The following is a 16,165-nucleotide window of genomic DNA, read 5'->3' on the forward strand; positions in this document are numbered from 1 at the left end:
AGCCAGTGTGGCGTTGCTGTGTGAGTGTGTGTGTGTGTGTGTGTGTGTGTGTGTGTGTGTGTCCCTGGCGTAACAACACAGCACTTCTATTTTAATCAGCAGCCAAGATCTGGGTGAATGTACTTGTCCCTGGGAATCCTTCACCACACAGCCAAATGCACATGTACGGTTGACCACTGCAGGCAAAACAGGCAGATTATGGTACTTCAAACTAACTGAATGTTGTTATTTTGTAAATGTGGACACAATCTGCATAACTGGATTTCTGCTGGATCAACAAAATTTAGGTCGGGTCCATTAAAAAGCTCTTCTATCCCATTATTGTTCCATGGGTTTTTGGCAAGTGTTCTAACCTGCATGCAGTTTAGTTGCTTCGTTATGTTCACTGACACATTTCACATAGGTGTGAAGATATTGCAATGGTTAAATCAATGAAAACTCACTTTACACTGTTAAGCAATAAACTCTGAATATCATACAGCATTAAAATCTATTTTGGTATTATATTTAATAACCCTAATCCTCCTTCCAATACCTAATCAATTAGGGTGCTGGGCGTTATTGCATCCTCTAAAGCAGGGCACCCCATTCCTGCCTCACCTCTCCACCTCCCCTTCTCCTCTTCTCCTCTTCCTCTCCTCATCTTTCTCCGTCTTATGGATGGAGAGCTGCTCCTCCTAGCCTTCCTGCTAATTGGCTTTAAATATATCAGGCGGTTCACGTACTGGTCGGTATCTCAACTAAGACTAATGTGTTTGCCCTCCAGTCGGCCGGAGCATCCCTCAAGACTCGAGTCATATTTTAAATGGACGGCATAAAGGGATGGGAGGGGTTTGTTGTGAGCGAGTGGAGAAGACGGGGGTGGAGGGGATTATTTTAGTGGATTCTTATTCAAGAGGTCAAATTAGCAGGTGCTCCTGCAGGAGAGGGGTGGGCAGAGAGATGGGTGGCGGAGGGGCAGAGGTGTGGGAGGGGTGGGTACAGATGGACTGTTTACAAAGGGCAGCGGTGCCACTGGCATGCTTTACATCTCCTCTGTCAGCTGCCCTGGTTTTCCCACTTACAAGAGAGAGCAGAGGGGAGAAGTGGAGAGGAGGACTGGGTTACTAGACGCTGACATGTTTTTTTGGGGTTTGGCAGAGTGGAGTGTACTTAAACACAAATACGTGTTCAACTATATCAAACCAATCTGTGATGCTGAATGCATTTTTTTAAATTACATTTTTGCTATTTTTTATTTTTTTTAACCAATTAGTCTCGTCTACTCTGACGTAGCCGAGTGGTTTTTCTAACATTGCTCAAGTCACTTTTGAAAACTTCCGGGGGGTTGAACTTGTTTCACTAAGCCATGGGTTGTATATACTGCCAGAGCAGAGTTAACTTGACATTGAATATTCTGTCAATATATTCTCCCAAATATTGAGTCCAGCGAGTAAAACTTAGAATTCCTCTTACAGTGATAACACATATATTTATCAATACATTTCACTCATTTACAAATTGTGGTAAGATGAATATTAATATCCAATCATCAATATCACAGCTTCGCTTTACATCTGCTTTCATGTGAGCAGCAGTTTTGTAAGTTGAGAAAAAATGAGATGATCCACTTATGCAACATGTCTTCCGGCTGCATCACATTATGGAGTTTTGAGGCTTATGATGTATTCAGATATGGATTTCTCCCTGTATAATGAATGAACGTCGGTCCAAAAAAGTGTGCAAATAAAAAACTTTTTTTTTAAAGAACAAATTACAAAACATGACATTTAAGATTTGGACTTTTATCAATGAGAGTAAGAAAAATACATTTAACATTTACAACAAAATGGGAGTAATTGCAACTTTTTAGGATGGATTTTGTCTGAAATTAGACTCTTGATTGCAGGGGTAAGAACCAGTATACTGATACAGCAAATGTAATAAATAAGCTTTTGTCTATAGAGTATCATAAAACTGTTAACGCACACATGGTTAAACTGTCCAAAAATGACTGGTATCAGGCAGTGTGTTTGTGTAATATACTGTACAATCATTAGACAAAGATTTGCTTACCAAACTTCTCCTTGAACTGTGACGCCATGGCAACAAGAGCCCAAAAGCCATAGACGTAGCTCTGCAGTGAAGTCAAACTACCCTCATTGAGGCTCTTATAATCCAAATAGCCCTGAGGTAAGTCCTTCCTACAAGAACTTGGCTAATTTTGCAAAAGTTCTTCACTAATCCTGTTAATAAAGAACGCTTTTCACAGTATAAAAAAAAAAGATTACATTGTTCACCCATGTAGAACTGGGGACTGACAAAGAGGATCTAAAAGCTTCACTATTTCTTTTTTTAACACACTTTACGATGTTGTTTTACCGCTGAGGCAATGTTGTTTTTTCACAACCGGGAGCGAGGCTATCTGGTTTCTCCTTAAAAAACACACACAAAAAATAGACAGGTCATGAGGTTTGGTGGCCAGTGTTCATCAACTGGAGGATTTTCTAATATCCTGCATGGCAGGACCGGAACATAATAATGCAATTAAGACAGTGAGGTGTGCTGCAATGAGAATCTTTACTGTGGGACATTGGCTCCATTCAAAATTAATTAAATTAACCTAGCTTTCTGCTAATGTTGCACCGCGGGGCATTTTCATTTGCAAAAGATTCTCTCTCGCTCTTTTTTGGTTTGTGGTGATCTTTTCAGATTTAAATACTGAGATCAGAGTAGTGGACAGGTAACAACTGAGACACCCGACTGTTAAGAAGTAGTCTTAATACTTCTCTTGTGTTGTTAGTGCAGATTTTCCTGTGGAATATTTTTTATTGCATCATTGGCGTTGCGCAACAGAGAAGACACCCATCAACTAGATAAAAGCAAGGAGTAAAAGGATGTCATTTTTAGATTTGACTTGATCCTCTATATTAGAGAGGGTCCATATATATGAACTCATTTTCTTCCTAAATATATTTTTAGTGTTTGAAATGACTACACCAGTGATCAACTTGGACATCAGTTACTTTTAACTAATTAATTACTGCTGACCTTTTATGCAGCTGAATTGTATTTGCACTGTGCTCATTCTTTAAAACATTATCAGTAAATTACACACCTGAACTTGAAACTGTATCAACTTTTTTTTTACCAAACAAAATGCTAATATCATGTCATGTGATGTTAAACTTTAATATATGCACTCGGCTGAGACTTAATACAATCAGCTTATAGCATAACTAAAAGCAAAAAGACTGTGACATGGAGCCAAGAAAAACATATGACTTCTGAGATTTGCAGATTCATTTTACACATGAACCTTTTTTCTGCTCCAGATGGTTTAAATAGTTCTCTGTCTTGGCAGCGATGGAGGTGTTAGCAGCTGGTAACTGTTGAAATAATGACCCACAATTATATTTCTCTTCTTTGCTATATATAAACTAATTGCAGGCCCGTGAAATAACCTTTACCATCGCTCAGGACACAGTGAAAAGTGTTGCCTGTAGTTATGATAGCATTTGCAATGATTTGTTTAACAGTTAAGACGGAGCGCAGTGAAGCTTGTCAGCATTCAGTACCCACTCTTCTCCTCTCTTCCCCATGTGGGAAAAAACTAAAGCAACTGATGCATCTCTTCCCTGATCGTTGTTTTCTGATTGTCATGTTAGATGTTGTTGTAGCCGAACATCATAATAATTTTTATTACTTTAAGCTGTAATCTGTGGTATTTGGAATTGTGTATACATGGACTGTATGTTTTTGCAATGACGAAAAGAAGAGTTATTTTTTGTGTGTGTGTTTGTGCTCTGTGCAGAATTATAGGGCCTTTGTCTTAGAATTTCTATTGATAAAGTTTAATGTAAGCAACTCTCTCTGTTTATGATTACATATTCTGTTTCTTCCAAACAAACCAAACAAAAGATGCATCACTTTCTGTGCACAGAGTATTTTTTTTTCCTGGTAAAGAAACAGACATTGAGAACAACCCATATAGCAAAAAAAAAAAAAAAATTGACAGATAAAATCAGGCTAAAACCCAGATTCAGATTGTGGTCTGCTCTGTTTCACCTGAGCTGTCAAGGCTTATGATAGAGGGATGTTTTGCAGGTTGGGTGTGCAGATGAATGTATGTGTTTATGTGTCAGCTACATGGTGCACGGGGAGGGGCATAGTGTACAGGGTCCCCCCCTTCCTCGCTGTGTCCGGGGAGGAAGAGCCAGGACAGAGGAGCCCTGAGGCCAGGAGCCTGAGAGGACATAGGGAGGTCACTTCATCCACTGGTGTCACACTCTAATTCATCTGTCAGGGCCTGCACAGGAGCAGCATACACAGGCATACACACACCAGTACACAAGCACGCACACTGTTGCATGGGGACGTAACAACACACACACACACAGGGCAAAGTAACAATAACTTACTTTAGCGGCTTTCAACAGGATCTCTCTCTCCTGCTCGTCCTTCCTCTGCTTCTCAATTCTCTCCAGCTGCTCGAAGAAGCGAAGCTGAGAGCGAACGTCTGCAGACTGCTCGTAGCACTCATCATCCTGACAAGCAGACAGAGGAGAAAAAAAAAATCACTGCAACAGCTAAAGCTACAACTCCAATTCAGCAGCTACTTTTGAGGCTTTGGCCATAGATTTGAGACCTTTAGGACAGCCCTCAGTCCATCTGCACATGAAACATTTTCACAAAATAAAGAGGAAATTACATCACCTACTGTAAGCAAACCAGATCTCCGTTTAGCCCACAAGAAAAAGAGTACACGGCAGAAAATGTGTCATCAGTTCTGACTAGATTGCTGTCCCACAGTGAATGTAATTAATGATGTCACTTGCGTGCCAAAAGAGCAGCTTCTAAACTGAGAGTAGACTGCTTGAGAAGATGCATGGGTCAGTGCAATTGTGCATAAGATCTGATAGGGTGGTAACACGTTTTCTGCAATTTGCTTCAAATTTGGAATTTTCTTGACTCTTCAAGACTTGAATATAGAGCCCGACAAATATATCAGTCAGCTGATATTATCGGCTGATATCGGCCTGTCACAGATATATCGATATCGGCCTATGTGTTGTCCAATATGTACAGATATGTTTTTATTTTTTAACTTTATGTAGGCCACATTTTCTGTGTTTTGATCCTTTTTGTTAACTCAAGTTATATACTTACATTTACACAAGTTAATATATACATCCAGATGTTTTTTGGTTGTTTTTTATTTACAGTTGTTTATAATGATTAAACTCCAAGTGAAGTTTATTATTTCAGTGCACCAATGTCATTTTTTATAGTCTAGTTTACTGTTAAACAGAAAAATGTGTGTTTATGTACATATTCTGTATATAAAATTATTGGCCAATATATCGATATCAGAATTTTTTTTACTCCCTGATATCTGTACCAGCATCGGCTCCAAAAAATCATTCAGGCCCTACTTGAATATGCAATCATTCTTTCGAAGAGCAAATAAACATCTAGATTTAAGGTTATTTATTGTGTGAACTGACTATGATCAGTGATTGATTGTGGGAGTTTTTTTGCATAATTGTGAATGTACACATCCTAAGGTTTCATTTGCCCTGCAAGAACACAAGGCTCTAATTCTCATTCACTGGAACGAGCCCCTGTCCAGCAACACAGCAGGAACACAGAGATGTATTACATCATCCAGCAAGGTACCGCGTTCTCCAGTCAAATATGTGCAGGTGCACATTTCTGATCTGTTTATCCTGCAATTGTGTTTAGTGTTTTTGGCATCAGATGAACCTTCAAACTTGTAGATCTGATTACTCAATCTGGACTTCCTGGATATTATTTCATGTCTCTTCATTACTTGAAGCAGCATGCCTCGACCAGTGCAGCCACTTGTTTTGGTTTAAGGTAACAGTTAAAAATAGCCGTGCAGCTCCTACCACCATCATGTCAATCAAAGATTACAATAACTAACTCAGTATTACCCTGCTGATGAGCATAACAATACCTTCATTCCTGACTTCAACAATTGCTTAAACTAAGACTCCCAACTTTAAGTCTCAGTTCAACTATAACACCACCAGCCTGAACACAACAACACACTTAAACACACTAACTTTACCTATTTACAGACGACACTCTTTGCACAAAGCGCATCGCCTCACCACTTGGGAAATGGAAAGGTAAGTGTAAGTGTAAAAACAACTTTTGTAGGTCATCAAAAGTTAATAAGATAATTGCTTATTTCACATGTTTGTATGTCTGTCTCCTATGCAGCTCCGCTCTCTCTCCACTCCTCTCGCTCTTGATTTTCATATCACTCTTTCTTCTATCAGTGTGTGTGTCTGAGTGTGTCAGGTCTATGTGTGTGTGTTTCCATGAGTGGATGAGAGAAGCTGGGTGGCACAGAGCACAAAGACACATCAGAGGAGACTCATCGCCAGCACCCCTCCAACCCCCCCTCTCTCTCCCTCTCTCTCTCTCTCATCCAGCCTCCCTCCTCTTTGTTGCAGCGCTGAGCCTGCACTCTTGCCGTAGCTCCTGCCGCCGCTGCCGAAGCCCGGTTGCTCTTTAAGGCCGCTTTGTCTTTTGGTCTTTTCCCTTTCTTTTTTTTTTTCCTTTTTTTTTTCCGCTGATGTCAACAGAGTGGCTTCACAGAGTTTCATGCCTCTCTCACACACCTCATTTACAAAACCACAAAAAAGAGAGAAAAAGAACGAACGAAAAGAAGAAGCACAAAACAAGATGGGGACAGCTGTAGCGATTGCTCTTCCTCCCTCCTCCTCATCCTCTCTACTTGGTGTCAGGAAAAACACATTTTTCAAAGTTTTCCTCCCCCAGTTCTCTCAACAACCCTGGGATTTCAGGCTTGCAGTTGAGTTGCGCTCACGCTTTAATGTTCACCAATTAAATGTGGTTTTATACTTACATTCAAGAGCTGCGCAATGTAAAGTCACCGGTAACGAGAAAAGCGCACAGGTGTACGCAGATGGGCACTTAGAAGTTGTTTTATCTTTCAAGTTGTGACTGACTGACTCAAAAGTCTGAGCTCTCCTGTTTATCAACTTAAGGGTATAAAACATTTCTCATATTAACTTTTATATGTTTATGTTAGTGGCATGCATGCATTTCCATCTGCCAGTTTATGTGAGCAATTGTGAATTTGTGTGCCTACCATTGTGTGTGTGTGTGTGTGTGTGTGTGTGTGTGTGTCTGTGTCTGTGTGTGTGTCTGTGTCTGTGTGTCTGTGCTGATAAAGTTTCTGTCTTTACCAAAGTGATTTCATATCACCTCCATGTCTCAGTCTAGTAGGAGGACTGTGCTGACTGATAGCTAATGAGTGTCATTAGGACTGATGCTGCTCTTTTTGTTAATAATATATCAACAAGTTTTGTAAAGTAAATTAAGCTTGTTGGATTTTTCCAGGATCATTTACATGATTCAGGAGCAGCACGGAAAGTGTTTAAACTTATAACCTTGTCCATGCTCTTTCTCGTCCTGTCTACTTTCTGCCTCAGCAAATAAGTTACATTTTGGCAGGCAAGATCAGTCAGAACGTGTTTCATTCATTCTGCTGCTTCACATGACTGACTAGCTGACATTACAAGGCAGCTGCATTTCACAACAGACAGACAGTGTCTTTTTTCTGGGGTTCAAGTCAACTGGCCTGTTATGGTTATTTTTAATTCGTATAGATAATTAGAAATTTAATATTACATTTTTTTCCCATGTCTGAACAGTAGAGTGAATTGTGAATAAAAAGTGACTTCCCTAGTGTCTGAGTGTCAGCTGCGTGTTAGCCAGGAACCAGTAGGCTAATCAGCTTTAAAATACAATAGAACATTTGAAAGTTTAAAGCACATCTGGATACAGTTGATAACAAACAGTTACAGAAAAGCATTGATTGACTCCAACAGTGTTATTAGCTCAGGACATGTTTACTTTGTGGGTTTGTATGTTTGTTTTCTTACCTTACAGGAGTCCAGTCGGTGCTGTGCGATAGTAGAAACTTTTTCTACCACAGTGCGAAGTCGCGACTGTGTGGCATGTGAGATGAATGTCACTGCCTCCATGGGGACTTCCGTTACTCCAAACTTCTTTGCTGTGGGGCACATGCACATATTGAGGACAAAAATAAGCTTTTGCCAACAGTAAAGCGGTGACTTAATTTCTTAATCACCAAAAGACAATTTCACACCCATTTCTTACATGACAGGTACAGTCAGTACTTTTGCTTCTCATATTTGAGCCCTTATTTTTCATTCACTTTATTGATTCTGTCACATTTAAAACTTTACCACCAGGGAGGTTTCTATCACCTTTGTAGGGATGTCAGTTTTGGTTATTTTTTCTTTCGATATACTGACACTAATCACTGAGTAACAAACTGGTTAATTTTTATGAAAAGTTGTGATTTAGGTTTTGCTCGTGAGCACTGTCGTGGTCAGAGCTAGCTTGTCTGCCCTGGTTAGCTTGATAGTGTGTCTTCATGTGGTACAGCATAGTGCTAATACTAGTACTACTGAGTAGCATCACACAATTTAAATGTGACTTTGTTGCCTTTTTGGAGGCGTACTTCAATTGTTACCTCAGCTAGCTGCTAGCTAGCAGCAAAGCCGTTAGTGGAGTGTTTACATAAAGTAACCTACAGACCAATATGCGTAACTGCTCGAAAATATTCCTAAGGTTTCCTATGAACAGATAGAAGGCAATTATTTTTGAGAGGAACACACAGCTACAAACACGTGAAAAACACTCAAACAAAAATCCCTATTCCATACCTCCACTTGTGCGCACATCTACTGTATTCACACACACACACACACACACACATACACTGACACAGAGAAACAGTGTGGATTAAAATGTGCAATTAACTCCCAGAAATAGGACTCATCACACAGAAAAGTTAATTTGTTTCACAGTCTTAGTACAAATTCCAGAGTGGATTTACTAGCTAAGCTCCTCCAAGTGTGTAAACGACATTGACCATCTCTTTTTGTCGGAGAAGGATAATTTAGTTTCCTTGGAGCAAACCTCATCTGAAGTCATAACAAAAGAGAGGAGGACAGACTTTGATAGGGTTACTATCTGTTTCCAACTTCCTTTTAAATTATTCCATTAACATAATTTTCTCTCTGGCACCCTTTTAAGTAAACCACACCAATTATTTAAATCAGCTGAACAATACATATACTCCTCACCCGCTCCAGCTTTGAAATGGATGGAGGGAACCCAGTTAGCCTTATAATTACAGTGGCAATACATGTGGCAATGTCACAAGGTCAAAGAAAAACACTAATAGGCTTATGCTTCCTAAAAAATAAGATCTATCGGGGACATTAATATTTCAGAGAAAGTTTAAGAGACTTAGCTACATTTCTGTGAGCAATAACACATTTTTCAACTTGTACCGATATACAAATCATTGCCATCCACCCAGAAAAAGCCTGTTAAACAGCTAGAAATAAGACTAATTAGATGGAAAGCTCTGTGAATTATCTCATCTACTTTATGGGATCTTATGACTTTTCATTTAATACCATCACCAAGTTAGTCAGAATTTCTGTTTGGTTTCAGTTCTAAACAAAGGAAAATGTCCTGTCCTGAGTCACAAATGACTGTGTAGAACTGCTCAATACCACAAATATAACTGAAAAGCAAAATGAAAGCGTTTTCATTAAGCAATTGATACGTATTTATGTAGTTGTATCATGCAACTAGAGCTGGGCAATATATCGATATTATGTCAATATCGTGATATGAGACTAGATATCGTCTTAGATATTTGATATTGTAATATCGTGATGTGGTATAAGTGTAGTCTTTTCCTGGTTTTAAAGGCTGCATTACAGTAAATGGTTTTTTTTTGCCATCACCAATATATTTTGTGAAAGCAAAATGGAATATCAATATTCTGATATTTGACTATGTCTTTATCGTCCAGCCCTACATGCAATGCATCTGACGAAATCGTACGAAAACTGTCAAACATGAGATAACATAACACATGATGTTAACAGATAGCTCATCACTTTCAACTCAACAGACAACATAAAGAAATGCCACGGACGCCTGGTGACTTGAATATTTATTTAGTATAGAAGTGAACGGTATCCATAGCAACAAGGGTCCCCTAGAAAAGTAGCTGGCAGTGAACATGGAAGTAGGGCCTGTATGACCCGTCTTTGCTAGTTTATAATGTATCTCTGCCACCTGCAGCTGTGTGATCCATTAAGCAGCTTCTGTTGATACTTCTGGCATAACTTTCACTGGCTGCTTTGAACTAAATGTATAATTACCATGAGATACCTGAACTCTACTTAAAGGGCGGGTTCACAGCTTTTCAACTCTGTCTTAAAACATAAGTCAGGTGCCAAAATGAACATTAAAATAGGTTTTTCTTGCAATAATTATTCCTCTTTTTCAAAGCGACCGTTCGTAATTCCCTTCATAATGGCCTTACAGTGTAAGTAAAGGTGGCCAAAATCCACAATCCCCCCCGTCTGTGCAAAAATGTATTTAAAAGTTTATCAGAATCTAATGTGGAGCTTCAAATGAGTCAAATCAAGTAGATATCGGTCAACGTTACAGTCTCTTTAGAGCCAAAGTCCCTCTTTTTGATATATGTACCTCCACCACAGCTCAACAGGGAAATACTGTCTGAGGAAACACAAAGAGAGAATTTGATGCTAAAAAAGACTGTAAATGTGATATGACTAACTCAGACCGCTAAAGCCTCATATAAGCTTACACACTAAGTTTTAATTGATGCAGATTTTGGCCCGATCATTTGAAAAACTGTGAACTTGTCCTTTAAGGCAGTGGCTCCCCCTCGCATGGATTGAGAAATTCACCTTTTACTAGGGCGGAACCATCATCTCAGACATGCGGGTGCTAATCTTCACCCCAGCCACAACAAAGACAGCTTTGGTATTTTCAAACAGTCAAGACCTAATATAGCTAAAGGGCCAGCCCATCCTCAAATACCAAAGATGTCACCATACCGAGTCATATCCTTGTTACAGATCACACCCAACTTACATCTGTTTACACAGCAGAGACCTTTCTTTGAGCTAACATCAACAAATGACTCACTAAAGCAACCCCAGGACCGTGTAAGGACCGTGTGAATTTTTCCCAGATCTATAAAACACACATTATTAGCAGATTCAAATAATTCCAAAAGGTCTGTTCCTCTTGAACCAGAGGTTTCATAACCATTCAAGCACCCTGACAGTGTTCCCAGGCAGCCTGAGAAGTTTGATTACTCCTTCAGTAAAGCTACAACTAACAATTATTTTCATGATTGATTAATCTGCTGATCATTTTCTTGATTAATCGATAAATCGCTTATAAAATGTACAATCAAAAATGACCATTACAATTTAATGCACCTCATCATGACATCTTCATATGTCTTGTTTTGTCTGATCAACGGTTCAAAATCCAAATATATTAACTTCACAATCACGTCTGTAACACAAAAGCCTCAGATCCTCACATTTCAGAAGTGGCAACCAGAAAAAAGACATTCTTCAAAAATCTAAATAGTGCCAATTCATTTTTGAATCAATGAATCAACTAATCGCTGCAGCTCTAGTAGGGACCACCTACTAACTGCCAATACAAGGGAAAAATCGCAAAATCGCATTAGAGTGAAAAAGCTCAGTGTTGTTATGGGCTATGCAATGAAGCTAACACTAACACTAAGTTAGATACTGTAGCATAATACCTGTAAATTCTGTCATTGTGCACAAATCAGAAAGTACTAATATTAAAGATAACAGTATTATACAGAACACGATGCTGTGATATTGTTGCACCAAACACAGACACACACACTTTTGAAAGGGAAGCTGTTGCTTGAACAGAGGATACATTGCTATTTTTGGTTGTGTTTAAATATTTGAAATAAAATGTCCACACTCTTTTGTAAACATTTATTCACGTGACCAACTGTATTGCTTTCATGAAGCCATATCGATTATTCAAAGCTCCGTCAGATTGAAGATTTTGAATAATCAGCTTGAGCGTGGTTCATCGTCTGACAGAGCTTTGAATAATCGATATGGCTTCATGAAAGCAATACAGTTTAAGTTACGAGAATAAACATTTACCAAAGAGTGTGAACATTTTATTTCAAATATTTACACATTGAAAAAGAGCCTTGTGATTGGGACGCTCGCTATGCGTGAAAGTGTCTTTCGTCAGATGGATGTAACCCTTTACGTGCCCTTCCCTTCCATCTTTCAACCACTTTCATTCACAACACAGCTGTAATGGCATTTTCCCAGAGATGTTACTTGGTCTTGAGCTGGAAAACAAGCACTAGAGATTTCCCTGAATATCGATCCCTGTTCCCATTCACACATGACCCCATGCAGGAAATGTTCCTGAACATTTCACGGTAAAGTGCATGTATGAAAGAGTTTAATAGTAAATAATAACTAACACATTCCACTATTTGTGATGCCATGATGTTTGTGTCCTATGACTGGAAGGCTGATGTGTTTGTGTTGACCAGTGTTTTCCCCGGTAGCGAGTCATGTTATCTTCATGGTAAAGCTGACATGATGTGAGCGCTGCATGAGGCGCTTCCTTTGTTTTGAAAGTGAATCATGTTCAACTTGGAAGAAATTATGCTCGGTCACTGCTATTACCATTATTTCTCTTCAGCCATTAGACTGAGCTATCAAGGTATATTTGACACGGAGGTAATAATCCACATATGAATGCTTGTTTTTATATATTTTCAAGTCTTATTATTTAAGATATTTTCAGCAGATTTCACCTGTCTGTGTGTGTTTGTGTGTGTGTGTGTGTGTGTGTGTGTTGTATGTCTGCTCTGTGTGTCTATGTCCCATGTAAAAGCTTCTGTCTGTGTGTAAGTTTATGTGAACATCCCACGTGCACTAGTGTGTGTGTGTGCGTGCGTGCGTGTGTGGACCTTTAAGCTACCAGTGGCCTATCATTACTTTGAGGAGCTTTTCTAGAGAACTCCAGCTGTGCCTATGTTCTGGTTCCTGAGATGGGGGATGGAGTGCTGTTTGCACCCCCCCCCCCCCCCCAGCTCAAGGACAAGCCTGAAGAGTTATGAGGGGAGGGAGAGTGAGGTTTGGGAGAGGAGGGCAGCACAAGTGTTTGTTTGGAGGGGATAAATAAGCGAGGAGAAGAAGCGAGACACGGAGAGACATAAAGAGGAAAATAAAGAAGTTGATAGAAAGAGGCAGCCGGCATCCTTTACTCGAATCAGTATTCAAAAAAGAAACTAGGGGAAAAGAAATAAAAAGGTAGACAGATTGGGGAATCAGGCCTCCATTGATTTAAATATAAAAAAAGGTTACAAAGAGAAGATGATAAAGAGAGGAAAGATGCAGGAGCAATGTCCCCTATGATTCATTGCCTGGGTTAAAAAATACAAGTCGCTTTAAGACAAAGGATCAGTCCTGGAACCCCCCCCCCCCCACACACACACACACACACACACACACACATTTTGTGGGGGCAAACAGAGGGCAGGAAAGGTTAAAGTGAAGTTTTAGCAGGATGCTCAACCGTAAATCAGAGAGCAGAGCAGAGTCAAACTAGGTGCTTGTACAGTAAAGAGGAGCAGCCGAGGCTTTCTGATTGAGTGGACCTGGCAGGCCGGGGGAGCCTCCCTCGGACTGCTGTCAGCTGGGAGCGTAGCAAGGCCAATCACTGACACAACAAAGCTGCATAAGTGCCACTTCCCCAGCAGGGGGCGCCCTAGCCTCCTGCCCTGTATCATGCTGTGTGCCCCCCTAAGGAAAGATTTATATTTTTAAACAACCCCTCTGCCCCAAGGTGACGGGATAACAACCATGCCAAGAGTCCACGTAACGAAACATGACCTGCAGGCCTCCGTGCTACACTAAAGATACTTTAATTGAGATGAAACAAGATGAGGGCGCTAGACTCCCCGTCACGTGGAATTACGCTGTGTGTTTTTTTGATCTGATGCACAGGAGCAAGATGCTAGGCACAGTTTTATTTTGAGTAATAACGCTCATTATACGTTTTCACAGGTTGCACTGTGCAGTGAGAGCCTAAAGTGTATTTCAAGCAATAAAATTTACTGCCGGTAGCAAAAACGAAGTAATGAAGACACTATCACTCTCATGTGAAGCTGCAAACAAACCGAGACCTCTCCGCCTGTATCGATTAGCACATGCAATACTGCGTGCGATCAGAGTGTCAAGATCCACAAAAAAGAGAGAAAGAATCAAAATCTCACTGCCAAGTCTCATTCCTCAAAACTCTGTTCCTTTAGACCAGAGGACAATCTGACAGCCAGCCTTCAAAAGACAAACCCATAAAGTATTTATGTGTGTGCCTGGGGTCCAGTGAGTTCAGACAGCCACTGAAGAATTCATTAAAGGAGGTGAAAGAATTGTTAAGTGTATCAAATTTAAACCGAGGGCAAACAAGAAAAGGCTCAGCCTGAACAACTGAAAGAAAGAAAATCAAAACTGTCTTTAGTGATGACACTATAAATACAGAAAAAACATGTTCCTAACAAAAAAGGCAAAAGATAAGTCATCACTACTACAGCCTTGATTTTCAGCTCTGGCTTTGTTTTATAGTAGAAAGGCAGATGCAAATTGGGAAGACATTAAGATTTTTTTGTGCTGCTGTAATAACCGCTTGTTTTCTAATCTCTATCTGCTGCTTAGAACATAAAACAAAGCTGCACGGGAGGATGGGTGAGGCACAGTTATCTCACCTGTTTCCAGAATTCGTCGGTGGAGCAGTCCCGGGTGGAGAAAGGCCTCGTCTTTACATGAGCGAATCTGCGTTCCAACCAGCTCTGAGTTAGTGGCGAGTATTCTTGCACTCTCCTCATTCAGGTTCACCCCGGCCATGGAGGCCACGTCATTGATGTCATCATCATCCCTGAAACACAAGACAAAGGAGATTAGGAAAATGTATCCATTGTTAAGCATTGCTTTGTAGGTTAAAATACATTACACACCAAATGAAAAGATATCTGATGCAAGAGAGGGCATAGTGAGCATTAGGTAAACGAAAGATGTTACCAGATGTTGAAAAAAATGTATTTGATGATCCTGGTTAGGATTATTAATCTTTAACACATTTTATAGTTTTTCTAGACATTCTTAATGAAACTGGGATCTACTTGATCTTCATCATCACCTTCTTAGCACAGCAGAAGTCTTCACTTGAAAATGTGTTAACACTTTTTGATTGGCTTCACACATTTTTCACACCCTTTTTCCAAACAGTTACTGATCTCATAGAAAGACCCAAAACTCTATTGGATTAACTGTCTTGAAACAAAAGAAAAACATCCGCCCACAGCTGATAGAAATTACTTGCATAATTATGAATCTGTAATGCACCTGTGTGAAATTTCCTTACACGACTTTTCAATCAGCAATCAGTCATCCATCTACAAAAGATGCCACCTCTGGGTTGCTAATTGCAAGCTGTGGATCAAAGAGACCAAAGGCACGTAAGAGGGGCCCGAAGAAGAGGAGTTTGCATGTGTGGTGAAGGAACAGCAGCATGAGGAGAAAATTGAGCTCAAGCTTCAAATGTAATTCGGGCCACAACTGTTGAGTATGTCATCAATCATGGCTTGTCCTTTAGAGAGGCTGGACAAAGGGTTGGAGCATTGTGGCGTCTTTTGTAAGACTTTTTCAGAATGAGAATATGTAAATCACGATGTTACCGCTGTGTATTTCAGCTATATTGTATTGCCCTGTTGGCAGAACAAACTGTGTCTGCAGTAAATGCAGTTGTTTCATCAATCCCATTTGTGTGACTGTCATGTCAATTTTGACATGCTTTTTGCATTTACTTCATTGAATCCACAGATTAGCACACACTGGTGGCAGAGGAAATATCTATAATGCTGAACAGGAGGCTGCCATTGTAGATATGGTCGTGGCAAACAATGCGATCAGACTGTGTGAAATCCAGGCAGCAGTAATTGCAGATCAGGGAGCATTTAGAAATATCAACAGTGTGAGTTTGGCTACTATTGATTGAGTCCTTGCATTAACCACGTCGCAATGAAGCAGCTGTGCAGATTGCAGATTTACACTCATAGTAAACTACGACATAATAAAGGAGGCAAGACTCCAGTATATGCAGATTTGTTATTGTAATGCCTTGTCATACCATACAATAACATGCAACTGGAATAATTTGCTTTATGAATTTGTTT

At 39.9% G+C, this 16,165-nt stretch overlaps 1 protein-coding gene across 1 annotated transcript in view; it reads right to left on the minus strand.

Moving 5' to 3' along the window:
• LOC128357939 (transcription initiation factor TFIID subunit 4-like) overlaps window positions 1-16,165 on the minus strand; it is an 88,726-nt gene that overhangs the window by 41,176 nt on the left and 31,385 nt on the right. Inside the window, exons 9-11 of the mRNA XM_053318367.1 lie at window positions 14,699-14,868; window positions 7,923-8,053; window positions 4,401-4,526 (exon numbers count right to left, since the gene is read on the minus strand). Coding sequence (XP_053174342.1) covers window positions 4,401-4,526; window positions 7,923-8,053; window positions 14,699-14,868 — 427 coding nt within the window. The remainder of the gene's footprint in view (window positions 1-4,400; window positions 4,527-7,922; window positions 8,054-14,698; window positions 14,869-16,165) is intronic.

The sequence above is a fragment of the Scomber japonicus genome, chromosome 1 (assembly GCF_027409825.1).
Source record: "Scomber japonicus isolate fScoJap1 chromosome 1, fScoJap1.pri, whole genome shotgun sequence".
In the NCBI taxonomy this organism is placed as follows: Eukaryota; Metazoa; Chordata; class Actinopteri; order Scombriformes; family Scombridae; genus Scomber; species Scomber japonicus.